At 44.4% G+C, this 27,919-nt stretch overlaps 1 protein-coding gene across 1 annotated transcript in view; it reads right to left on the reverse strand.

Annotated features, from left to right (window-relative positions):
• Positions 1 to 27,919, reverse strand: part of CCDC7 (coiled-coil domain containing 7) — a 184,681-nt gene that overhangs the window by 139,901 nt on the left and 16,861 nt on the right. Inside the window, exons 3-5 of the mRNA XM_030200375.1 lie at positions 26,346 to 26,429; positions 6,925 to 6,945; positions 6,781 to 6,813 (exon numbers count right to left, since the gene is read on the reverse strand). Coding sequence (XP_030056235.1) covers positions 6,781 to 6,813; positions 6,925 to 6,945; positions 26,346 to 26,429 — 138 coding nt within the window. The remainder of the gene's footprint in view (positions 1 to 6,780; positions 6,814 to 6,924; positions 6,946 to 26,345; positions 26,430 to 27,919) is intronic.

Consider the following 27,919-nt stretch of genomic DNA (forward strand, 5'->3'; position numbering starts at 1 on the left):
TTCCAGCAGGTTCATTACAAGTTCTCTTGCTCTTAAATTGAAAATGGATGCAGTGGCTGCAAAATCATATATTCTTTATAGTAAACAGGAATTATACAAATTGACAAACAAGTTTAGAAAAAGCAGGAAGCTGCACGCAAAGAAGCAGCTGTCCTCGAGGCCCAAGTAAAACAAGTGCTTTTACTTGGGCCTCGAGGCAGCCAACAAGGCAGGATGGTGGGGAGAGTCAGCTCAGTCACATAATTCTTCCCAGCGAACAGCAGAATATGTGAAGGCTCATACCCTGACGCACAAAAGCGCAGTCACATTCTGACTCAGAAGAGTCATCAGATTCTATCAGATTCTGAGCAAACACATTCCTCTACACCAAAGTCTAATTCACCTGAAAGAAGCAAGCCTATGGTAAAGCATACCAAAAAGGCAAACCACCACGACAGTGATCCACATGCTCGTACACATACAGATGCGCTAGCATGGCTCTCACTCCAGGAAAGCACACCAAGGGAAATGCTTCATTTCAACCACAGACTCTGGTGCTATCCAGGAACTGGGCCCAGGTAAAAGTTGAGCAGTTGTGCCCAGCAAATCTCCATGTGATTAAGCAACGGCCACCTGACCAGCCATATTTCACGTCTGACTCCTGACAAACCCCAGCACACAGCCAGCCTCAGGCACCTACTGCCAGCGTGTTACAAAATGTCAGAGAGAAGATTCTGCAACATGAATGGTTCCCAAAAAGATGGTGAATATGGGATTTACTCAGTTCAATGACTGCTCCGAAAAGTATAGAAGGTGGAAATCTAACTTTACAGATACCACAGCAATTATGAAACTCACTGAAGTGCAAGAGATGAACCTAATGGTAAAGTGGCTGGGAACTGAGACACCCAACTGTATAAAGAAACTACTGGATGGATTTTTGAATGACCCATCACGAGGTTAGAAAGAAATGTGGGACAGACTTGACCAGCGCTATGGCAGCCCACAAGCTATCCACCAGGCACAGATGAAAAGAATAAGGATTTACCCAAAGGTGACAGAGAAAATGACTAGTTACAAGAATTAGGAGACCTCCTCCAGGAACTGGAAGCACTCAAAGCTGATCCGAACCTTCCTGGCCAGCACTATTTGGCTATTGATTGGGGCATAAATGAGATTACATTCTGTTTATATAAACGTATGGGAGGCACAACCTGTTTGAGAATATTCTTAAGTCTTCACGGACTCAAATTTCCAGCTAAGTACTCGGTGGATTTTCTTGCAGTGTATTGCAGGGGACCGGGGGGGGGGGGGGGGGGCTATTTACATTCTGGTTGTCCTATACTTTGGAAATTAGGGAATTGTGGCAGAGTTTCAGGTATTAGTATGTGTGTGTATTCTTCAGTTTGGAGTGTGTGTTTGTAATTGGGGGATTATCAGGTGGAAAGTGTTTTTTCATATTCATCCGGTTTTCTCATCCATGATGAGTTTTTACGGTGGATGTTTTTTTCCCTTTTCCTCCTGACTGGAACCTATGATAATAATGGACTCCATAAAGTATAGGGATTGATCTTGATATTTAACTGTTTCCCTATTTGGAGATTTGAGGTTCCAATTTGAGTAATTTGAATATTCTGATTCTCGTGTTGGAATCTTTAAATATACCCCAAAAAAATATCACCCGCAAACTGATGTTAGATATTTTCAAACTTCTTAAGAGGTGTCTTATAATTATTTAGTAAGTTTGAATTTCCCTGAATTATTTAGAAATTATATCAAAGCTGCCATATGACATAAGAGAAAAATGTTCATCAGTAGGTGCCAAGTATAAAGACAAATCACCAAGAGAGGTTTCCTGCCTTCACAGTCTTTGTCAAGTGTAATCCAAGATTTGGCAAAGAGGAGAAATGATCTCAGCTTCATGTTTGATGTACCTGAAGCAATCAAGACAGGTTACTTCCCAAGTGAAAGGCCGGTCAGGAAGTATGGCAAACACCAGGAGACCTGTAGTTGTACACGTGACAGATGTGTCACTCACAGCAGGGCCGGTCTTAGGGTGAGGCGACCGAGGCGACTGCATAGGGCCCCGCGCTCAAGGGGGCCCCATTCGGCGTGCCTAAAGTCGTCCCGCCCTGACCGCCCAAGCTCCAGTCCCTCCCTCCCTCCCTCCCTCTGAATTTTAAAAGTTACCTCGCGTCGACGTCCCTCCCACCCTCCCAGCTCCAAGGCCGGCCTCTGTCTGAATTTTAAAGGTTACCTCGTCGACGTCGGGTTACAGCGCCGGCAAGTAGCAGCAGCAATGAAAAGTGTGCGAGCTGCTCGGCGCTTCGGGAGCCTTCCTTGTCCTCGCTCAGCTCTGGTCCTGCTCCACGAGGGCAGGACCAGAGCTGAGCGAGGGAAAGGAAGGCTCCCGAAGCACCGAGCAGCTCGCACGCTTTTCACTGACTGCTGCTGTTACCTGCTGGCACTGTAACCCGACGTCGACGAGGTAACCTTTAAAATTCAGACGGAGGGAGTGGTGGCCGGCCCTGGAGCTAGGGTGGGGCCCCATCAAATTGGTCTGCATAGGGCCCCGCACTTGCTAAGACCGGCCCTGACTCACAGCAACACCACCAACTGATCATTCTCCTACTACAGAGAAAATAGAGGATCCAGACAGACAGTGTCCCATACACAAGAAACCTCATTCTCTCAAGAAATGTAAAGGGTTTAGGAAGAAACCCTTAAGAAAACAAAGATCTGATAAAAAAAAAAAGGACAAAAATCTGCTATAAATGTTGCTCTTCACCCAAGCACATGGCTAAAGACTGTAAAGCAGCCATCAAGTATGCAGAGTGCAACAGTGACCAGAATGTCAGCACCTTACACCCAGACAAGAGTAAGCCTACTTATACAGGAACCCCAGCCTCAGAGTCAAGCCACTAGGCTAGAAGGAGAAAGAGCAAGTGACACCATCAAACGAGGGACAAACACCCAACCGGAGCTCAGGCCTAAGAGGGCCTACAGAACAAAAAAAAAGGAAACTTAAAAGTGGGGAAATCAAACTAAAACCTTATAGGAAGCAGAAAGGAACTTTTCCTAAGAAAAGTAAAAAAAAAAACATGGTAAAAAACCCTGAAGGGAAGGCATAAAATAAAAAAAAATAATGCTCATGCACCAGACGCTGTGAGGAGTGCGTGACAACCGCTTTCTCTCCTCACTGCAGATGAGAAGAGGCTGATTGTCCCAATGCTTTTGTGATGGACGGGAAAGAAGCTGTGCATGAGCAGCGGGGGCTGCTGCACATGTTCTTAAAGCTATACTAGCTTGTTTAAGCTCCACACCGGGTGACATGGATGATGTCACCCACATGTGAGAATATGGCCTGCTTGTCTCCAGTGCAATCGATAAACGAAAATGGGTTCAAAATATTCTACTGGTGGTATTACACCCCAGACAGGCTACAAAGGATATATCCGGGACACTCAGGACAATGTTGGAGAAAGTGTGGCCATAGGGGCACATTCTACCATATATGGTGGGAGTGTGAGAAGGTGCAAACATTCTGGGATAGGGTAGTGGAGCGGATAACTATTGTACTGCAGCAGCCATATCCAAAAAGAGCAGAGCACTGCCTACTCCACTTCAGACCTCGGACAATGCCCAGTGGACAGCATAGACTGGCCACTCAATATTTTGCAGCAGCTAAACTAGCGTTGGCACGAGCCTAGAAGCAAGCACAAGTACCAGCATTACATACAGTGACTCAAAAAGTAGACTTTACATATCAGATGTCGAAACTAACGGCCAAGAGGAAAGGCTCCATAACGACCTTTACAAAAATATGGTCGTTATATGAACAATATAAAGAACAAGAATCATCACCTCTGGACTGAGGGGGGGAGGGAGGGAGGATGGGACTGGGGTTCAAGGGGAAGCAGTAATTGAGAGATATATGTAATTGGCTTGATAAGTATGTACACTGTTATACTTTCAATAAAATATATTAAAAAAAAAAAAAAAAAATATGGCCTGCTTGTCCTCAGACAAAACCGATTATCTGTTTTTGGAGGGAAATAACCAATCTGCTTCTACTTGTTCAAACCTCACAGGGGTTTCCAACAATAATTTAAGCAAAAGTATACAGGTTCTTTTGCATTGAATATTGTCCTTGAAAAATTACCTGCAGAAATTCACATCTGCATTCTCTGTGGGTAGTTTTATCATTGAAAGCAACATGTATACTTTTGATAATTCAAAATTTTATACTTTATTGCAAAGACCAACCTCCCCACTCCCAGAATGCCTCAAAACAATGTGGGAAAAGTTACCTACTCTGTAAACTATCACAGGAGTAGAGGAGTAGCCTAGTGATTAGAGTACTGGTCTTGACATCCAGAGGTGCCCGGTTTAAATCCCACTGTTGCTCCTTGTGATCTTGGGCAAGTCACTTAACCCTCCATTGCCTCAGGTACAAAATTAGATTGCGAGTCCTCCAGGGACAGGGAAATACCCAGTGTACCTGAATGTAACTCACCTTGAGCTACTACTGAAAAAGGTGTGAGCAAAATCCAAATAAATAAAAATTTGCATTGAAAGAGGGAAATTTTAAAAGCCCCCATTTCCATAGGTAAAAAGCTTTTTACCCCACTTAACTGCCCTCATATTCTTTACCAATGAATAAACTGGAAATTCTTCTGTAAATCTATCCCCATTATCCTTACATACTCTCCACTGTGATTCCCTAAAAGTAAACATAGTCCATGGTTCTATGTGAACACTGTTGAGCTACAAAGTATTTGGATCTAGATAAATCAAATTATCCACATGAAAGCAGAAAACAGGGAAACTTATCAACGTTATTGCATATGATTTTGACACCAACACTAGGCAATGCTAACTTAACTCATGCATAATAAAATAAATCATGGTTTGACAAATACTAGACACCAGGTCACCATGAACTCAGAAAACTGTCATGGAATCGGGGATTTTTGTGACACACTCCAGCTACCGATGCTGCTGCTGCTGCCACAGAAACAGCGGTTTTCTAAAAGTCAGAACCATGCATTTCTCTGAGTCATGCAGTGCCTGAATAGTACTGGTATCTTGGATACTATGGGCTACATTCAAAATACGGCACCAAAAAAAATCAGCACCGAAAAAAAAACACATAAGCGTTAGACTGTAAGCTGCGCCTAAAGTTCGGCGCAGTTTATAGAATAGTGCTTAAGCATTATGGTCATGCGTAAATTTATGCATGATCATTTGTACCAAGGAAAATGTGGTGCAAATACCCGTGTCTGACTTTATGTGCAGAACACCATTATTCTTTAATTATGCGTGTAACTCAAAACCATGCCCCGTTCCACTCCAAAATACTACCACTACTAGTAATCATTCCTATAGCGCTACTAGATGTGCACATTATATGCAGGTACTTTCTCTGCCCCTAGAGGGCTCACAATCTAAGTTTTTGTACCTGGGGTTAAGTGACTTGCCCAAGGTCACAAGGAGCTGCAGTGGGAATTGAACCCAGGTTGCCAGGATCAAAGCCCACTGCATTAACCATTAGGCCACTCCTCCACTGACCATCCCCATTTCTGGACCCTCTTTTTCAGACTGCGCATGAATTTTAATTTGGTGTTATGCCTAACTTCACGTGCATAACACCAAATTAAATCTAATTAGTGCATTAAAAGAGTCACAATTTTGGTGACCTTTATATAATGAAGAGGTATTTGGCTCAAAATACACATAGAACAATGCTGTCCAGACCAGGAAAAACAGCTGTTCCCATGACAGCAGCAGCCAAATTTGGAAAGGTAAAGACAAAGAAATAACAATCTGGGATTCAGCTATCTAGTTCAGGGGCAGAGAGTTGGCTGGCAGGATGGCTGAGGAGCATAGCTGGATAGATCACTGACTTAAAGCAGTGATGTGGTTTGAGTGGAGCATGGCTTGGTGGGAGGTAGGGCTAACTGGGGGATGAGGGCAGGATTTGAGAGAGAAAGACTGGAAGAAGAGAGATAGAGTAAAGGGAATGAAAGACAGGGAGGCTGATGGAGAGCTGGACCATAGCAATAGCCAAGCCTTTCAGGGAGCACAGGGACACTGCTGAGGGAGGTATAGGATAGGGAAACAGGCTTAATAAATCATAGTAACATAACATAGGCATATTTTCAAAGCACTTAGCCAAAGTTCCATAGGTTTCTATGGAACTTTGGAAGGCTAAGTGCTTTGAAAATATGCCTCATAGTAACATAGTAGATGACGGCAGAAAAAGACCTGCACGGTCCATCTAGTCTGCCCAACAAGATCAACTCATATGTGCTACTTTTTGTGTATACCCTACCTTGATTTGTACCTGACCTCTTCAGGGCACAGACTGTATAAGTCTGCCCAGCACTATCCCCGCCTCCCACCACCGGCTCTGGCACAGACCGTATAAGTCTGCCCAGCACTATCCCCACCTCCCAACCACCAGTCCCGCCTCCCACCACCAATCAGGTCCTAAAGCAGCTATATCAGACCTTAGAAAGGGAATAAGATGTCTCCCACACACCCATTGTTCAACCTCACCTCTTTCAATTTTGATAGGCACAGAAAGGTTCAAAGAGCTTCTATTCCGCTGGCTTATAAGTTCTGGAGCTAGCTTCTAGATCCAAGGTCTGTGATAAATTATATCTATTTCACTCAAATGATATTCTATTCAGCACTGCTCTATGGGGCCCAGGGGAACGTGTTTATCTCAGAGCAAAATTTGGCTGGATCAATGGATTTATCAAAACTTAACAAGCAATAATTATTAAATGAATTTACCTCTTGCAGCTGCAGAAGTTCATTTTCAAACCACTTTGGGGGAGGAAAAAAACAAAGCACACATGAATGAACATCATACATAAATATTTTATACCACTAGCTAAATGTAACAAAGTTGAAAACGTATCTCATTTCCATACTTACCGCAAGCAATGATTCCAGTATCTGAAAAACAGAAATTATACAAGTTATAAACTAAATGCATCTTCTGAATATTTATTTACTAAACCTTATAATCTAATACAATTTGCAAGGCAATTTTATAACAGAGCTTGAAGGTTAAGAGGCCATGTAAACACCTACTTAAAAACTGTTTTATAAAGACATATAGGAGCTTTTGAAGCATAAGGATGTCTCAAAATGCCCAATTGAATGTCCATGTGCTTGAAACATCCAAATCCCAATTCTGCAAAGGCAGAAAAGGGATGACCAACACTGCAGTATGCTCAAATAGCAAGGGGGCATGTTTTGGGTGGGACTATGGAGTGCCCAAAATCATAAGTACATATAAGTACATAAGTAATGCCATACTGGGAAAAGGCCAAGGGTCCATCGAGCCCAGCATCCTGTCCACGACAGCGGCCAATCCAGGCCAAGGGCACCTGGCAAGCTTCCCAAACGTACAAACATTCTATACATGTTATTCCTGGAATTTTGGAGTTTTCCAAGTCCGTTTAGTAGCGGTTTATGGACTTGTCCTTTAGGAAACCGTCCAACCCCTTTTTAAACTCTGCTAAGCTAACTGCCTTCACCACTTTCTCCGGCAACGAATTCCAGAGTTTAATTACACGTTGGGTGAAGAAAAATTTTCTCTGATTTGTTTTAAATTTACTACACTGTAGTTTCATCGCATGCCCCCTAGTCCTAGTATTTTTGGAAAGCGTGAACAGACGCTTCACATCCACCTGTTCCACTCCACTCATTATTTTATATACCTCTATCATGTCTCCCCCTCAGCCGTCTCTTCTCCAAGCTGAATAGCCCTAGCCTCCTTAATCTTTCTTCATATTCACGAAGTCTAATAGCGATTACTAAACGGGAAGAAACATCCAAGTCTAAATAGAAGGATGTCCTAATTTATACCTCTTTCAGTCACGTTCAGGGTGCAAAAAGGTGCTCTGATTGAGCAGCTGATCACTGGAGAGATTAAGGCATGACACCTCCTTAATCCTCCAGTGGTTGCTCTCCTACTCTCTCTCCCCTGAAAGTGAAATTTAAAGGGAATACCAGGCTCTATGATAGCTGCAGATATCATGGGCATTCTTAAAGTAGGAAGTAAGGCTGAGGAGTTGCCTAGTGGTTAGTGCAGTGGACTGTGAACCAAGGGACTCAGGGCCAGATGTACTAAACCTAACGAGCCCACAACTTGCGTTTTAAACTGGTTCCAGCCAGTTTAAAACGCAAGTAGTTTACCCTGGGCATGCACTAAGGGCATTTTCCCTGCCACGGTAGCAGGCAACGAAAACGGAATGCAAATTATTCAAAAGCTATTATAATGAGCTGCACTACCGTTGTAGCCCATTATAATGAGATGCACTACCGTTTTTCCGATTCCCTTACCGTAGGAACCCTAACAGGAGGTCTGCACCTCTCGTTAGGGCTCCTGTGAGGGAATCGGAAAGGAAAAGGGCCCCCCAAAAAAGGTAAAAAAAAAAAAAAGCAGGGAGCGCATGTGAGGGGCGTCCTTTATGGAAATACTCTCCCTGCGCTTGTGAGAGACGTCTTTTTTTTTCGCCGTTTTTCGCTCTGCCGTTTTTTCCCCCCTTCTATTTTGTCTTTGCCGCGCCACTTACCCCTCCACAGCAAAATTTTTCTATTTTCCTGGTTGCCGGAGAATCAGGACGTCCCTTTTGATTATGCACCTCTTCCTGGTCTCTTCAGCCAATCAGAGCGCGTTTCGCTGACAACAGCCAGCTAAATCCCCTTTGATTGGCTGAAGAGACCAGGAAGAGGTGCATAATCGAAAGGGACATCCTGATTCTCCGACTGGCAACCGAGGAAAATAGTGAATGCAACTGAGCTACAACGAGTAGCTCATTTGCATTCCCTATCGTTGATGCATTCCCGTTCCCTACCAATTCGCTATGGAATCAGTAGGGAACGGGAATTACCGATGACTTTAGTGCATCTGGCTCTCAGATTCAAATTCCACTTTAACTCTTTTTTTTTTTTTTTTACTGTGTGTCCTCCAGAAATAGAAAAATATCTACTGACCTAAATATATAAGCCACCTACAAGCCTGAAGGCTGCTGAAGTGGTGTACATTCAGGTACAGTATGTATTTTTCTGTTCCTGGAAGGCGGACAATTACAAAATGGGATCTGAACCTGTGTATCTTTGTTTAAAGTCCACGTACTAACCACTAGGTTGCCCCTCTGCTTTAAAGAGATATCTGTGTGGCTATTCTTTGAAGAACTCTGTCAGACAGACATCCTTTTCCCTGCTTTTTTGCCGTTAATATGTTGGACATTCCAGTTTGTAAAATGACTGTTCATGTTAAGACGTCCTCAGCGTATGCACATCCATCTCAAATAATTTTGAACAGGAAATCCTGATGTATACTCCGTTGGAAAATACATGCGAAATAGAAACATAGAAATATGACGGCAGATAAAGGCCATATGATCCATCTAGTCTGCCCATCCTCTGTAACCCCTAATTCTTCCTGTTCCTAAGCAATCCCACGTTTATCCCATGCCTTTTTAAATTCTGGAACAGTCCTCGACTCCACCACCTCCACCGGGAGGCCATTCCACGCCTCCACCACCCTTTCTGTGAAATACTTCCTTAGGTTACTCCTAAGCCTATTCCCTCTTAACTTTGTCATATGCCCCCTCATTCCAGAGCTCTCCTTCATTTGAAAAAGGCTCTCTTCCTGTACATAAATGCCCTTGAGATATTTAAACGTTTCTATCATGTCTCCTCTCTCCCTCCTCTCTTCCAGCATATACATGTTGAGGTTCATAAGCCTGTCCCTTAAATTTTTGCATTCAAGATCGCTTACTAATTTCATAGCCGTCCTCTGGACTGACTCCATCCTGTTTATATCTTTCCGTAGATGCAGTCTCCAGAACTGCACACAGTACTCTAAATGAGACCTCACCAGAGACTTATACAACGGCACTATCACCTCCTTTTTCCTGCTGGTCAAGCCTCTCTTTACCAAGCATCCTTCTGTCTTTGGCCATCGCATTTTCTACCTGTTTGAAAGCTTTAAGGTCGTCAGACACAATCACCCCCAAGTCCCGCTCTTCCTTCGCACACTGAAGCACTACACCCGCTATACTGTACTGTTCCCTCGGATTTTTGCGACCCAAGTGCATAACCCTGATTTTTTGGGATTAAACCTTAGTTGCCAAATATCGGTCAATTCCCCTAGCTTCGCTAGGTCCTTCCTCATGTCATTCACACCCTCCAGGGTGTCCACCCTGTTGCAGAGTTTAGTATCATCCGCAAATAGACAAACCTTACCAGACAGCCCTTCCGCAATATCGCTCACAAAGACATTAAAAAGAGCCAGCCCCAGGACCAATCCCTGCGGTACTCCACTGACAACATCCTATTCTTCAGAGCAAACTCCATTTACCACCACCCTCTGTCTCCTACCATTCAACCAATTTTTTTACCCAATCCGTTACTCTAGGTCCCACACCAAGGGCACTCAATTTATTTATCAGTCGCCTGTGCGGAACCGTGTCAAAGGCTTTGTTGAAATCCAAGTATACCACATCAAGCGCCCCTCCCACATCCAACTGTTTGGTCACCCAGTCAAAGAAGACAGTCAGATTCGTCTGACAAGACCTGCCACTAGTGAAACCATGCTGCCTCGGGTCCCGCATTCCATGTAGTTCAAGAAATGTCACAATCCTCCTCTTTAGATGCGTTTCCATTAGTTTACTCACCACCGAGGTCAGACTGACAGGTCTGTAATTCCCAACCTCCTCCTTACTTCCACTCTTGTGCAAAGGAACCACATCTGCCCTTCTCCAGTCCACCGGGACCGCTCCAGTTTCTAAGAAAGCATTGAAGAGGTCTGTCAGCAGAGCCGACAGAACTTCTCAGAGTTCCTTAAGCACCCTCGGGTGTATCCCATCAGGCCCCATCGCTCTGTCTACTTTTGGCTATGCTAAAAGGGGAATCCCAACGCTGCATTTCATCCAGCATATAATTATGTATCCACATATTGACTCTTGCTATGGCCTTGTCCCTTATTGTGCCAGAGCACCCCTGTCACCTCATCTCTATACATTCCCCCCCCCCCACAGGACTCTAAGAGCCCTCTGGAAAGGACGGCCACACCCACACTAGTAGTCATGTGTGCCAGCCCCCCCTGGGGGGCCTGGCAAGAGGGGAATGAAGAAATATGTTAGCCTTGCTAGCCCTTGCTCTCAGTAAAATACAGGCCAATGGCTCATAATAAGAGCTAGGCTTCTTAAAATCAAAATCATCTCTGATACAAAAGAGAGCTAGCTTGTGAAAATCAGTGATCACCTTTGACACAGTTACATTTCACTGTAGCAAGTGCTGAGCTGGCAAGGGAAGGGGTTTTTGCTCTTGGAAACATTCCTGGGACTGGCACCTGTGAGAAGTTAGGAGCAAAGCTGTTAGGGCTAATGTATGTCATTAGAAGGTCGGATGCAAGGGGGGTAAGCACACCAAGGGGAGGGGGTGGAGCGGAAGAGGGCAACATGACCTGTGAAATCATCTCACAGATGGGCTCTCAAGAGATTTTGTTTAGACTTAGGGATTGAGAACATGTGAAGTTGTTCTAATTAAACTGATAAGGGCTAGGAGCCCTGTTGAGACAGCTGGGTCCATTGGAACCAATGAAGGCAAAATGGTATATAAGCAGCAGTCTGAGGGATATTAGATCAGTGAGTGAAGGAGACAAGAGAAGGAAGGCTACCAGAGAAGGCGGGTGATAGACGAGTCCTGAACTGCAGTTCAATCCATATGAATACCTGCTTGCTTGTACCACCTTTGGGTAAGATATCAATGCTAATAAACTATATTACTCTATCTACTGAATACTGGGCTCCTTTCTAATTGGGGAGGTTACCACTGCTTGGACGGTGTAGAACTATCATGAGCAGATACAGGATTGGGGTTATTAGGTATCTAGAGGGGATATGCAGTTCCCTTCAGGATAGTGGAAAGCCCAGGGCTCCGCTGCTGCCCAAACAGGTGAGGCAGACCTAATAATTTACATTTGGCAAGCTCCTCATGAGCACAGTCCTCCGTAAACGGGTCTTGGTCTACCACACATCCATCCCCTTTAACCTTTGTTTTCTGCAGCCCTACCCCCGGTCTTTCATTCTTGAACATAGAGCTAAAATAATCGTTAAGCAGTTCAGCTTTATCCTTATCTTCCACATATTTCTCTCCCTCAGCTTTGAGCCTCACAATGCTATTATGGTACTTCCTTTTGTCACTTACATATCTGAAAAAGGTTTTGTCCCCCAATTTTACCGTACTAGCTATCTTTTCTTCCATTTGCCGCTTCATTTTCCTGATAGCTTTTCCAGCTTCTCTTCGCTTATTTAGGTATTCATCTTTCTGAGTCATCTTATAACATGCAAAGGCTAGCCTCCTTTCCCTTATCTTTTCAGCTACTACATTCGAGTACCAGAGAGGCCTTCTTTTCCTCGTACTTTTATGTAATTTTCTAACAAAAAGGTTAGTTGCCTTTAATATACAGTGGGGGAAATAAGTATTTGATCCCTTGCTGATTTTGTAAGTTTGCCCACTGACAAAGACATGAGCAGCCCATAATTGAAGGGTAGGTTATTGGTAACAGTGAGAGATAGCACATCACAAATTAAATCCGGAAAATCACATTGTGGAAAGTATATGAATTTATTTGCATTCTGCAGAGGGAAATAAGTATTTGATCCCCCACCAACCAGTAAGAGATCTGGCCCCTACAGACCAGGTAGATGCTCCAAATCAACTCGTTACCTGCATGACAGACAGCTGTCGGCAATGGTCACCTGTATGAAAGACACCTGTCCACAGACTCAGTGAATCAGTCAGACTCTAACCTCTACAAAATGGCCAAGAGCAAGGAGCTGTCTAAGGATGTCAGGGACAAGATCATACACCTGCACAAGGCTGGAATGGGCTACAAAACCATCAGTAAGACGCTGGGCGAGAAGGAGACAACTGTTGGTGCCATAGTAAGAAAATGGAAGAAGTACAAAATGACTGTCAATCGACAAAGATCTGGGGCTCCACGCAAAATCTCACCTCGTGGGGTATCCTTGATCATGAGGAAGGTTAGAAATCAGCCTACAACTACAAGGGGGGAACTTGTCAATGATCTCAAGGCAGCTGGGACCACTGTCACCACGAAAACCATTGGTAACACATTACGACATAACGGATTGCAATCCTGCAGTGCCCGCAAGGTCCCCCTGCTCCGGAAGGCACATGTGATGGCCCGTCTGAAGTTTGCCAGTGAACACCTGGATGATGCCGAGAGTGATTGGGAGAAGGTGCTGTGGTCAGATGAGACAAAAATTGAGCTCTTTGGCATGAACTCAACTCGCCGTGTTTGGAGGAAGAGAAATGCTGCCTATGACCCAAAGAACACCGTCCCCACTGTCAAGCATGGAGGTGGAAATGTTATGTTTTGGGGGTGTTTCTCTGCTAAGGGCACAAGACTACTTCACCGCATCAATGGGAGAATGGATGGGGCCATGTACCGTACAATTCTGAGTGACAACCTCCTTCCCTCCGCCAGGGCCTTAAAAATGGGTCGTGGCTGGGTCTTCCAGCACGACAATGACCCAAAACATACAGCCAAGGCAACAAAGGAGTGGCTCAGGAAGAAGCACATTAGGGTCATGGAGTGGCCTAGCCAGTCACCAGACCTTAATCCCATTGAAAACTTATGGAGGGAGCTGAAGCTGCGAGTTGCCAAGCGACAGCCCAGAACTCTTAATGATTTAGAGATGATCTGCAAAGAGGAGTGGACCAAAATTCCTCCTGACATGTGTGCAAACCTCATCATCAACTACAGAAGACGTCTGACCGCTGTGCTTGCCAACAAGGGTTTTGCCACCAAGTATTAGGTCTTGTTTGCCAGAGGGATTAAATACTTATTTCCCTCTGCAGAATGCAAATAAATTCATATACTTTCCACAATGTGATTTTCCAGATTTAATTTGTGATGTGCTATCTCTCACTGTTACCAATAACCTACCCTTCAATTATGGGCTGCTCATGTCTTTGTCAGTGGGCAAACTTACAAAATCAGCAAGGGATCAAATACTTATTTCCCCCACTGTAGCTCCTTTCAGTCTTGTCCATTGCTGTTCTACATCCTTCAGCTGTTCCCATCCCGCTAACTGTTCCTTGAGAAATTCCCCCATCTCGGCAAAGTTAGTTCCTTTGAAATCCAGGAGCTTCAATCTCGAGTGAGCCCTCTCTTCTGTTTTAATATTGAACCATACCATACGATGATCACTAGATGCCAAATGGTCCGCCACCTTGTTGTCAGAAACGTACTCTCCATTCGTAAGCACCAGGTCCAGAACTCCATCCCGTGTCAGTTCCGTCACCCACTGCTGGAACAATTCTTCCTGTAGGGAATCTAAGATCTCTTTGCTTCTAGACGACCCCGCAGCCGGGACACCCCAATCAACATCCAGCATTTTGAAGTCACCTATCAGTAGTACTTCTCCTTTCCTAGCTATCTTGCAGATATCTTCAATTACATAGTAACATAGTAGATGACGGCAGAAAAAGACCTGCACGGTCCATCTAGTCTGCCCACGATAAACTCATATGTGTATACCTTACCTTGATTTGTACCTGTCTCTTTCAGGGCACAGACCGTATAAGTCTGTGCAGCAGTATTTCCCGCCTCCCAACCACCAGTCCCGCCTCCCATCACCGGCTCTGGCACAGACCCCGTATAAGTCTGCCCTCCCCCATCCTAGCCTCTCAACCACCAACCCCTCTTCCCCCCGCCACCCAATTTCAGCTAAGCTTTTGTGGATCCATTCCTTCTGCACAGGATTCCTTTATGCCTGTCCCACGCATGCTTGAATTCCGTTACCGTTTTCATCTCCACCACCTCCCGCGGGAGGGCATTCCAAGCGTTCACCACCCTCTCCGTGAAGAAATACTTCCTGACATCTTTCCTGAGTCTGCCCCCCTTCAATCTCATTTCATGTCCTCTCGTTCTACTGCCTTCCCATCTCCGGAAAAGATTCGTTTGCGGATTAATACCTTTCAAATATTTGAACGTCTGTATCATATCACCCCTGTTCCTCCTTTCCTCCAGAGTATACATGTTCAGGTCAGCAAGTCTCTCTTCATACATCTTGGAACGCAACTCCCATACCATCCTCGTAGCTTTTCTTTGTACCGCTTCCATTTTTTTAACATCCTTCGCAAGGTACGGCCTCCAAAACTGAACACAATACTCCAGGTGGGGCCTCACCAACGTCTTATACAGGGGCATTAAAACCTCCTTTTTTCTGCTGGTCACACCTCTCTCTATACAGCCTAGCAACCTTCTCGCTACGGCCACCGCCTTGTCACATTGTTTCATCGCCTTCAGGTCCTCAGACACTATCACCCCAAGATCCCTCTCCCCGTCCGTGTCTATCAGGCTCTCCCCACCTAACACATAAGCCTCCCTTGGATTTCTACTCCCTAAGTGCATCACTTTGCATTTCTTCGCATTGAATTTTAATTGCCAAATGTTAGACCATTTTTCCAGCTTCTTCAGATCTTTTTTCATGTTTTCCACTCCCTCCGGGGTGTCCACTCTGTTGCAAATCTTGGTGTCATCCGCAAAAAGGCAAACTTTACCTTGTAACCCTTCGGCAATGTCACTCACAAATATATTGAACAGAATGGGCCCCAGCACCGATCCCTGAGGCACTCCACTACTCACCTTTCCCTCCTCCGAGCAAACTCCATTCACTGCCACCCTCTGGCGTCTGCCCGTCAACCAGTTCCTAATCCAGTTCACCACTTCGGGTCCTATCTTCAGCCCTTCTAGTTTATTCAAGAGCCTCCTGTGGGGAACCGTGTCAAAAGCCTTGCTGAAATCTAAGTAGATGACGTCCATAGCATGTCCTTGATTTAATTCTCCCGTCACCCAGTCAAAGAATTGAATGAGATTCGTTTGGCACGACTTCCCTTTGGTGAAACCATGTTGTCTCGGATCTTGCAACTTATTTGCTTCCAGGAAATTCACTATCCTTTCCTTCAGCATGGCTTCCATTACTTTTCCAATAACCGAAGTGAGGCTTACCGGCCTGTAGTTTCCAGCTTCTTCCCTATCCCCACTTTTGTGAAGAGGGACCACCTCCGCCATTCTCCAATCCCTCGGAACCTCTCCCGTCTCCAAGGATTTATTAAACAAATCTTTAAGAGGACCCGCCAGAACCTCTCTGAGTTCCCTCAGTATTCTGGGGTGGATCCCGTCCGGCCCCATGGCTTTGTCCACCTTTAGCTTTCCAAGTTGTTCATATACACTCTCTTCCGTGAACGGTTCTCTATCCACTTCGTTTTCAGGTGTACTTTTGCCAGTCCCTCTCGGTCCTTCCCCAGGATTTTCTTCAGTAAAAACAGAACAAAAGTTTCTATTTAGCAAATTGGCTTTTTCTTCATCATTTTCTACATAGCGTTTTGCTGTATCTTTTAGTCTCACAATCCCCTTTTTAGTCTTTCTCCTTTCACTAATATACCTGAAGAAGTTTTTGTCTCCCCTCCGTACATTTCTAGCCATTTGTTCTTCCGCTTGCGCCTTCGCCAGACGTACCTCTCTCTTGGCTTCTTTCAGTTTCATCCAGTATTCCTCCCCGTGTTCCTCTACTTGAGATTTTTTGTATTTCTGGAACGCTAACTCTTTAGCCTTTATTTTCTCAGCCACTTGCTTTGAAAACCATATCGGTTTCCTTTTTCTCTTGCTTTTATTTACCCTCCTTACATAAAGGTCTGTGGCCCTGTTTATTACTTCTTTTAGCCTGGACCACTGTCCTTCCACTTCTCGTATGTCCTCCCAGCCCATCAGCTCCTTCCTCAGGTATTCTTCCATTTTGTTAAAGTCAACTCGCTTGAAATCCAGGACTTTGAGTTTAGAGTGGCCGCCATCCACATGAGCCGTTACATCAAAACAAACCGTTTGATGGTCACTGTTTCCCAGGTGTGCAGCCACTCGGACATTTGACACACTATCCCCATTCGTGAGCACCAGATCCAATGTGGCTCCCTCCCTCGTGGGTTCGTTCACCATTTGTCTGAGCAGAGCACTTTGGAAAGCATCCACAAGCTCTCTACTTCTTTCCGATTTTGCAGACGGAACCTTCCAATCTACATCTGGCAGATTAAAATCTCCCAACAGCAGCACCTCTCTTTTCTTCCCCAACTTTTGAATATCAGTGATCAGATCTTTATCTAGTTCTTCCAATTGTGTCGGGGGTCTATAGACAACACCCACGTGGACCAAGGTTCTATCCTCTCTTTTTAAGGTGATCCATATTGCTTCTTCCTTTCCCCACTTCCCTGTCATTTCAGTTGCTGCGATATCATCTCTCACATACAGAGCTACTCCTCCACCTTTACGTCCCTCTCTATCCTTCCTAAAAAGATTATAGCCTGGTATGTTTACATCCCATTCATGGGAACCATGGAGCCATGTCTCTGTGACTGCAACTATGTCCAAGTCAGTCTCCAACATCAGGGCTTGAAGGTCATGAATTTTATTGCTTAGACTGTGAGCATTTGTGGTCATCGCTTTCCAACTACATTTCCTAGTATGTGTTTTGGGTTTAGTGATTTGTGAGTGTCTTTTGTCTTTGGGTACCTTCTCCTCTTTTTGTTCCCTCTTCCTTGCTTTTTCTTTTTTTCTGCTTCAATTTTAGTTTCAGGAACATCACAGTGCTGTAGTGGAGCAAAAGAATTTTGTAGTGGCAACACTTGTGCGGGTGGATGCTTCTGTGTCACATGACGAATTCTGCCTGAGCCTACTGTGAGCCATCTGTTCCTTTGTGGTTTTATTCTCTGAGGCAGTGGTGAGAAGTTATGATTCTGCACAGTCCTATAAGTTGGTTTAATTGTATCTAATTCTTGCATTACTTTATAGAGCTCTTTTTTTAAAGTAGATAGCTGAAGACAGATAGGACAAGCTTTAAGTTTCCAGATGATTTGCCTTGAAACTAAAGCAGCACAATTATTGCAGAGAATAAAAGTCATCCTGATTGGTTGAAATGGGTATGAACAGGTGTACTATGTTGGAGTATCAGCCTGCAAGACTGCCTGTGTATGACTGAGGAGTAAAGTTAATGAGGTTTGGTTTGTCTATAAATGTGTGGAAAACCCTGGGGTGGGTGGGATTTTAAGTCCCTAAGTGTCAGCGAAGTGCTGCTATCAAGGGAATTCTCTAGCTTAATGGACCCAAATGGTAGTGTCTGATCAAGGACCTTACAGTTTATTAAACTTTTAAAACTACCCTAGATATTAATAACTTTCCTTTTGAATAAATCTAGATATTGCCAATAATTCTAGCAGTTTCAGCTATGTAAAAATGCCCCTCCCCTTTATCAGAGCTTGGCAGGAACAGAAAGAAAGCAAGAAAGACAGAAAGAGAGGTTTCCCAGTGCTAATTAAATTGATTAAGCAACAAGCCTTAAAAATTTAGGACAAAATTAAGTCCCTGTCCATTTCCTCCGACTGTGAGGGAGGTCTGTATATCACTCCGATATAGATACATTTTCCTTTCCCTCTTTCCAGTTTAACCCACAGCGCTTCCTCCTTACCCCACATGTCCTGCAGTTCTGTCACTTGGATATCATTCTTAGCATATAATGCCACACCTCCACCCTTTTTTCCTACTCTGTCCTTCCTGAATAGATTATAATATTATATTAATTAGATTAACAGGCTTAAGAACCGTTAGCTCCTGATACCATCTCGGAGCTCGCCCGTTGTTTGACAGTGAATTGGCCCGATTTTGTTCTTACCGGCTTCCTTAGGTACTGCGGAGCCCTGTATTTCATCTTTTAACCAGTTTCGGAGCGTGTTATTCCAGGGAGCAACTAGCCGTCATCACCGGCGTATCAGTACCGGCCGAAAGCCTGTTTGCTTCACCGGTATAGTTGCAGGTGCCGGAGTACGAACAGCGGCTTCCCCCTGTTCTTCTGAGGTGTTGCCGTCGGGTCCATTCACATCCTGGGCCCCACCTACATTGTGAGCCGCTCAGCTGTGTGGCCTGGCGAGTTGTCTCCCGGCGTTGTCGACCTCCAGCTGTTGAGGGCCTCCGTTGGCCTCCAGTGTCCCCTTCCCCGTGGATCTGGTGCGATGGCACACGTTGTCGGTGCTGTGGTCGCTGCTGCCTGGCGCTCTTGCTTTTCCAGCTCTGCAGGATGCTCGTTTTGGCCAACGACTGCGGACATCTTCTTGTTCCTCCAGGCTGCTGACTTCTTCTGCTCTCCGGGTCTCCTACTGCCATACTCCGTCTGAGCATCTTTCCACCCAGCCTGCCAAATGATCACTTTAGTTTCCTGACCCAATCTCCACCTGTTGAGCAGCACCTTTGGGACCACTTAGTTTTTGCGTCTGAACACCATAGAGTGAACGGATCACTTCACCACTCATCATAGGGGCTGCTTTCCACTTCACCTCCACCCACTTATGGACCGCCTTGCCGAGAGCTGTTCAGCTAACGAGAGCTGTCTCAGCAATGGGATACTACCTAGGTCCAGCCTATCTCAGACAGTCTTCTCTATGGTTTCAACGTATAACCTAAATTACTTCCTAATAATTTCTCCGTGGACCATTTTAGACTCTTTAATCTTTCCCTTTTTTCTTTTTTACCCTGTTCCTTCTATCCTATTTAATTTGATTGTATTTGTATAACAACTGATCTGGCGTTAGCCTCATCAGTATATTGTAAGCCACTTTGTGCCTGCAAAACTGTGGGAAAAAGTGGGATATAAATGTGCTAAAATAAATAAATAACTAGCCAGGTATAGCAACATCCCAGTCATGGTTCTCCGTGAAAAACGTCTCCGTGACCGCCACTAAATCCAAGTCCGTTTCCATCATTGTAGCCTCAACTTCTAGAAGTTTGTTTTCCAAACTATGGGCATTGGTATACAAGGCTCTCCAGATTTTACTCTTTTTAATCACTTCTATAGAGGCATTAGATGTCCTGCCTTCCTTGGGGTTAGTTATGGCTTTGTGGCCTTTTATACCCATCCCCATCAATTTTAGTTTAAAGCCCTCTTTAGTACTTTAGCCAGCCTGTTGCTGAAGACACTCCTTCCCTTCCTTGTCAGATGGACACCATCACCTCTCAGTACCTCTTGGAAAATCATCCCTTGGTCTACGTAACCAAAGCACTCTCGCCGGCACCAACCACGCAGCAACGCATTTACAGTGGGGGAAATAAGTATTTGATCCCTTGCTGATTTTGTAAGTTTGCCCACTGACAAAGACATGAGCAGCCCATAATTGAAGGGTAGGTTATTGGTAACAGTGAGAGATAGCACATCACAAATTAAATCCGGAAAATCACATTGTGGAAAGTATATGAATTTATTTGCATTCTGCAGAGGGAAATAAGTATTTAATCCCTCTGGCAAACAAGACCTAATACTTGGTGGCAAAACCCTTGTTGGCAAGCACAGCGGTCAGACGTCTTCTGTAGTTGATGATGAGGTTTGCACACATGTCAGGAGGAATTTTGGTCCACTCCTCTTTGCAGATCATCTCTAAATCATTAAGAGTTCTGGGCTGTCGCTTGGCAACTCGCAGCTTCAGCTCCCTCCATAAGTTTTCAATGGGATTAAGGTCTGGTGACTGGCTAGGCCACTCCATGACCCTAATGTGCTTCTTCCTGAGCCACTCCTTTGTTGCCTTGGCTGTATGTTTTGGGTCATTGTCGTGCTGGAAGACCCAGCCACGACCCATTTTTAAGGCCCTGGCGGAGGGAAGGAGGTTGTCACTCAGAATTGTACGGTATATGGCCCCATCCATTCTCCCATTGATGCGGTGAAGTAGTCCTGTGCCCTTAGCAGAGAAACACCCCCAAAACATAACATTTCCACCTCCATGCTTGACAGTGGGGACGGTGTTCTTTGGGTCATAGGCAGCATTTCTCTTCCTCCAAACACGGCGAGTTGAGTTCATGCCAAAGAGCTCAATTTTTGTCTCATCTGACCACAGCACCTTCTCCCAATCACTCTCGGCATCATCCAGGTGTTCACTGGCAAACTTCAGACGGGCCGTCACATGAGCCTTCCGGAGCAGGGGGACCTTGCGGGCACTGCAGGATTGCAATCCGTTATGTCGTAATGTGTTACCAATGGTTTTCGTGGTGACAGTGGTCCCAGCTGCCTTGAGATCATTGACAAGTTCCCCCCTTGTAGTTGTAGGCTGATTTCTAACCTTCCTCATGATCAAGGATACCCCACGAGGTGAGATTTTGCGTGGAGCCCCAGATCTTTGTCGATTGACAGTCATTTTGTACTTCTTCCATTTTCTTACTATGGCACCAACAGTTGTCTCCTTCTCGCCCAGCGTCTTACTGATGGTTTTGTAGCCCATTCCAGCCTTGTGCAGGTGTATGATCTTGTCCCTGACATCCTTAGACAGCTCCTTGCTCTTGGCCATTTTGTAGAGGTTAGAGTCTGACTGATTCACCGAGTCTGTGGACAGGTGTCTTTCATACAGGTGACCATTGCCGACAGCTGTCTGTCATGCAGGTAACGAGTTGATTTGGAGCATCTACCTGGTCTGTAGGGGCCAGATCTCTTACTGGTTGGTGGGGGATCAAATACTTATTTCCCTCTGCAGAATGCAAATAAATTCATATACTTTCCACAATGTGATTTTCCGGATTTAATTTGTGATGTGCTATCTCTCACTGTTACCAATAACCTACCCTTCAATTATGGGCTGCTCATGTCTTTGTCAGTGGGCAAACTTACAAAATCAGCAAGGGATCAAATACTTATTTCCCCCACTGTATCTCCAAGATGCGAGCTTCTCTCATTCGACCTTTACCTTCAACAGGAAGGATCGATGAGAACACCGCCTACGCACCTAGATGCTTCACCTTCTGATCCAAAGCCACAAAGTCTCTGTTTTGGACGTCTCTATTCTAATTTGGATGTTCGTTCGAGAATACCCGTCATAGGCATTTGTATCATTTACACCTGCTCAAGAATGAGTGTAAATGTATACACATACATAAGTACATAAGTAGTGCCATACTGGGAAAGACCAAAGGTCCATCTAGCCCAGCATCCTGTCACCGACAGTGGCCAATCCAGGTCAAGGGCACCTGGCACGCTCCCCAAACGTAAAAACATTCCAGACAAGTTATACCTAAAAATGAGAAATTTTTCCAGTCCATTTAATAGCGGTCTATGGACTTGTCCTTTAGGAATCTATCTAACCCCTTTTTAAACTCCGTCAAGCTAACCGCCCGTACCACGTTCTCCGGCAATGAATTCCAGAGTCTAATTACACGTTGGGTGAAGAAAAAGTTTCTCCGATTCGTATTGATTATCAGTATTGATTATCCGACCATCCGGCATATCCGACAGACACCCCCCCCCCTCCAGTGATGTCATTGAGTTTATTTCTACTAAAAATCTTTGTTTTAGAACAAGCACATGTACAGTAATTATGTTTTGGCACTCCAAATCATGCTGCAGTGTACTATAGTATTGTTAATATACAAGTTTTGAACATCTGGAACTCTATGCCTTTGTTTATGCATTGTTTGAGGGGGTTTATGCATCGGTCTGTGCCCTGAAAAAAACAGGTACAAATCAAAGTAAGGTAAACACAAAAAGTGGCACATATGAGTTTATCTTGTTGGGCAGACTGGATGGACTGTGCAGGTCTTTTTCTGCCGTCATCTACTATATTACTATGTTTTCCATATTATCTGACTTTTTACTTATCCGACAACGGGTCAGCCCCATTTATGTTGGATAATCGAGACTGTACTGTATTGATTAGCTATTTTATAGTCAATGCATGAGCTCTGTCCAGACTTAGCCCCCTGGCTATGCCTACCAGCAAAGTACCAAGGCATATACATGACAAGGACATACATTTAAGCCAGTCAGTATTTTATAAAAGGTCACATATGCGTGAGCAGATTTTTAAAATCGTTCTCATGAGAATGAACAAATCAGGAAGAGCTTCTGTTCTGCTAGAGACGTCAGGGGAACTCGGGAGGGGAGGAGCGCTTTCACTGACGCTGCTGTGCTGGATTCCGGCGATGGAGGGTAAATTTAAAAGAAAAATTATCCTTCCTTGGTTGGGGGGGAGAAGAGGATGGCAGGGGGGACAGGAGGGTCGCTGGACATGGGTGGATGGCAGGGGAGGGGGGTTTCTGGACATAGGTGGATGGCAGGGAGGACAGGAGGGTTGCTGGACATGGGTGGATGGCAGGGGAGGGGGTTTCTGCACATAGGTGGATGGCAGGGGATGGCAGGGGAGAGGGGTTTCTGGACATAGGTGGATGGCAGGGAGGACAGGAGGGTCGCTGGATATGGGTGGATGGCAGGGGAGGGGGGTTGCTGGACATAGATGGATGGCAGGGGGGACAGGAGGGTCGCTGGACATGGGTGGATGGAGGAGAGAGAAGAAATGCTGGACATGGATGGAGGCGAGGGAAGAGTGAGGAAGGAGATGAGGTGAGGGAAAAGGAAGAGAGGAGAAAAGTGCACATGGATATAGAAAATAGGCAGAAGCTGGATCCACTGGACTGTCAAGTCTGCGGAGGACCCAGCTTTTACTTACGGATGTAGGGCAAGAAATGAAGAAGAAAGACGGAAAGTAAAGAAATAAATGGAAAGGAAGCCCTGGAAACGGAGTTAAGAGGACAGATAGCAGCACAATCGGCTACTAAGCCAGCATGATCAGAAAACCAAAGTCACCAGACAACAAAGGTAGAAAAAACTATTTTATTCAGGATTTATTAATTGGAATATGTCAGTTTTTGGAAATGTGCATCTGTGATATTTTTCATGTAAGTTTCAATTTTTGTAGTATTGCTGCATGCTGATTCTGACTTCTTGAGGTTACTTTCCAGTTCAGTATTTTGCCTTCATGTGTTTTTCAGGTGTGATCAAGGAAGGTGCAGTATTCTGCTAGCGTATAGTTTGCAGCCATTTTTGTTTTTTGGGGTTTTTTTTTTCACTAGGTTGTGCACTGCTGTTTTAGAGACCGGTGTAATTACAGTTGGCTTTCCACGCCACGCATAAAGTTGTAGCTCGTCCTGTCCTTGGAATTAGTGCTGTTTATGGTTTCATGATAGTATTTTGCTTATTATTTCAATCAGTTTTTTTGTACAAGTTTAGCGCCATTTGTCTTTATTTGAAATTTCATAAATAAAAAAAATTTCTAAAAATGGAATAATCTTATCAATGGGGTGGGGCCCCACCAAATTGGTCTGCATAGGGCCCCGCACTTGCTAAGACCGGCCCTGGTTGTCATTCTTAGCTTTAAGTTTCATCAACTTGTGAAACATTGTTAATGACATTTATTGTGAGTAAATGCACACTACTGTTTGTCAGCTAGTGTTTCGAGCTGCTCAGCTCCTGTTAGAGCTGTACCCTAAGGGGGAGAATATAGGAGCAAAAAGAACTATCCCCCGGATTCAATATATGGCACCCCAGGTTGCAAGCATCACCAATTTACACGCACTACTCAATTAGTTAACAAGCCTATTAGTTTTGACAATTGGCTGATGACCAATTATCAACACTAATTAGTAATAACTGGAATTAATGCTGCGTGCGTCTGGTAGCGCTATATAAATGCTATTAGTAGGAGTAGTAGTAGTAGTATATCTTTCTAGGTGTATTCTAAAAAGAGATTCAAGTAAATTCCAGCATGTGTAGCTAAAAAGAGTACACGGCAATGGGAGGAGTGTGGGCACGTCAGGGTCATCAATCAAATCTACGTGTGTGGTTATACAATTCGGGGCAGTTTGCCTAAATTTACGCACAGGCATTTACACCAGCTTTTCACTAAATCTAGGCGCATCCACCTATGAACTATCTTATAAACTGCATCTGAATGTAGATGCGGCTTATAGAATACCACTAGGCACGTAAATCAACTGCATCTCGATTTTAGTCGCCATATATAGAATCCAGCCCTATAAGCAGCACTACATGCCACCATATAACAAAGTCATATAAGATTATAATACCCAGCTCCTTCCAGCATTGCCAACCTGACTTTACATGTACAGACTCTGGTTACTTCATCTTTCACTGCCAAGACCTGTTGTTTGTCAGGCTTCAGACTTGCAAGGCCAATGCAAAACATTACTAAGGCTGTTGGTGGACAAGAAGAATAACAACCACATTATCACCTCATACCTTGCCATAAGGGGAATTCACAAACTTGTGGTTGCAGACTTTAAGGCTCGTTTTCACCCGAGAAAAGCATATTGTTTACTGAAACAGTGATCTTATGGTTAAGTTCCCCTCAGGAATGCCAAAAAGTGGGACAATAATAAAATTCCCCGAGTCCCAATGGCCGGGACAAATGAGAATGAGGGGATAAACGTACAGGACCTCAACAACAAGGCCAAGATGGATGTCACTGCACACTACTTAAAGCTTGTGCTTTCACCATAAAGAGAGCTGAAAACTAAGACATAGGGCTGTTTGATTTCCATCTGAAGGGCAGCCCTGCTCTGCTATCTGACCAACCTGCATGAGAATCGCTCTGCCACCTGCCGGACACGTGCCATCACTATCCAGGTTGTATATCTGCCATGTAAATTTTGTATACTGTTAACGGGGGTTAGCTGGCTGTATTGAGGCCTAGTTTAGGGAATTATGTGTGTTTTCTCTGAGTCGTTTCTATGATAAGAACATCTGTGTCATGCTTGCATCTCTTTCATTGTTATTTCTACTACTGTGAATAAATAAGCAATCTATTTTTATAATACCTTTGGATGTGAAGTAAGTTCTGTTATTATTTAGGCATTATGAATTCAGGTCTAAAGACAATGGGAACACAATTACTTTCCAGAAACTACACTATCTAACACCAAAATATGGCGGTGTCACATTTTTCTGTAATCTATATTAAGCATTATGTTCCCAATTACACCCCAAAAGAGTGTAACTGTGTATGCCCCATACAGCCATTCTGACCCAGGAGCTAAAATCAAAACAAGACTGAACACCAGTTTCGGGTTGGTTTCGATGCCAAAGCTAAAACCAAAATTCGGCTGACGTCTATAAAAGAAAAGCTGGATATTCAATGCCAGAGCCAAGACATTGCTCAGCATTGAATATCCAGGTCTAATTCAGCCTGCGGGTATCAGCAGCTTTAAAACTGCTGACTGTTGCAGGTTGAGTATCACCTGATTATAATTTTTAAATATGATGACATGAATATCTCTAGGTAATAGTTCATCTGGGCAGCTAAGGGAGTCTGCATCATGAAGTCCTATAGGCACTGTTATAAAAAAAAAAAGGCAAGACATAACCTAGAGAGAAATATATGTATAACACCCCCTAATCTACCAAAAGTAGCCTGCAGTGCAGCACAATACTTACTTCATGTTCCTCTTGAATTGAACTGCTTAATTCTGACGAATTGCGATTACAAAATGTAAGAAATGACGAAAGGAAGTCCCCATCCTTTAGAAAGAAAAAAAAACATTTATATTTCTTTCAGTCAAATTGATGTTAACTACATATTTGAAAAGGCATGGCCAGAGCATATTCTATTTAGCTATAAAAAGTGATATATGTGTTCTTTTAACTTTTATATTCATCTGCTGTGACTAAGGGAAAGAAAATTATCACGGTAAGAACCTAATTGTCCCTTCTTACTATGATTAGTCACAGCAGATGAATCCATTAACTGATGGGTTGTATCCGCCTACCAGCAGGTGCAGATAGAGAACACTGAAAGCACATGGTGTTCCTGGACGCCCAGCCCCGTCTACCTTCAGTATATGAACTTTCCAAAGCAGAGAGAATAAGAAAGGCAAAATAACAAACTTTCCTCACAGAGAACAAACTCCCCTGAACAGGAGCAATAACCAAACAAAGGAGGGACGTTATCAACCTCCTGCAACAAAAACAGCATGTAGTAACTCTGATAGCTTATCTTCAAGTACCTCTGATGAGGCACAATGTCTGTATGCAACATCTGCACAAAAACTAAAGTCAGACAGGGAGGGATCATGGATTCATCTGCTGTGACTAAAGGAAAGAAAATTATCAAGGTAAGAACCTAATTTTCCCTTCCTTGTCATCAACAGGAGATGAATCCATTAACTGATGGGATGTACCAAAGCACTAAGTAGGGTGGGAATAGGCGACTCTGCGAGCAAGCACTTGCGCTCCAAAATGCGCATCCTGCTGCGCTGCCACATCCAGCCTGTAATGCCGCACAAAAGAGAGCTGAGAAGTCCAGGAAGCTGCACGACAGATCTTTAGAAGAGAAAAGACACCTGTTTCACCCCATGAAGAGAACAATGCCCTCGTAGAGTGCGCTTTAAACGCTTCAGGCGGCGACTGTCCTGAAAGCAGATAAGCAGACAAAATGATCAGACTTCCCAAACTCATTTGACATCTGCAGAAACTGCCACAGAGCCCTGCGGACATCCAAAAGGCGCAATTGCCCAAAGGAGTCCGGAAACTCCTCCTTACAAAAGTAAGGAAGAAAAAATGGGCTGGTTCAGGTGAAAAGCTGAAACCACCTTAGGTAGAAAGGAAGGCACCATATGAACAGTTACTCCAGATTCCGAGAACTGTAGAAAAGGATCCTGACAGGAAAGAGCCTGAAGCTCAGACACTCTTCTTGCCGACGTCTTTGCCACCAAAACAAAACTGTCTTGAGAGTCACATCCTTCTCAGAAGCCCATTTAAGAGGCTCAAAAGGAGATCGCTGGAGTGCCTTCAACAGAAGCCCCAGGTTCCAAGCCAGACAGGGCGACCGCAACGGAGACGAAGCACCCCTCTGAGAAATCTGACAATATCCGGATGAGCAGCAAGGGAAAAGCTGGAGACTTTCCCCCGGAAGCAGGCCAACGCTGCCACTTGAACTTGAAGGGAATTGTAGGCCAGGCCCTTTTGTAGCCTGTCCTGCAAAAAGTCCAGACTGTCGCCAGAGTCAGCGA

The sequence above is a fragment of the Microcaecilia unicolor genome, chromosome 1 (genome assembly GCF_901765095.1).
Source record: "Microcaecilia unicolor chromosome 1, aMicUni1.1, whole genome shotgun sequence".
In the NCBI taxonomy this organism is placed as follows: Eukaryota; Metazoa; Chordata; class Amphibia; order Gymnophiona; family Siphonopidae; genus Microcaecilia; species Microcaecilia unicolor.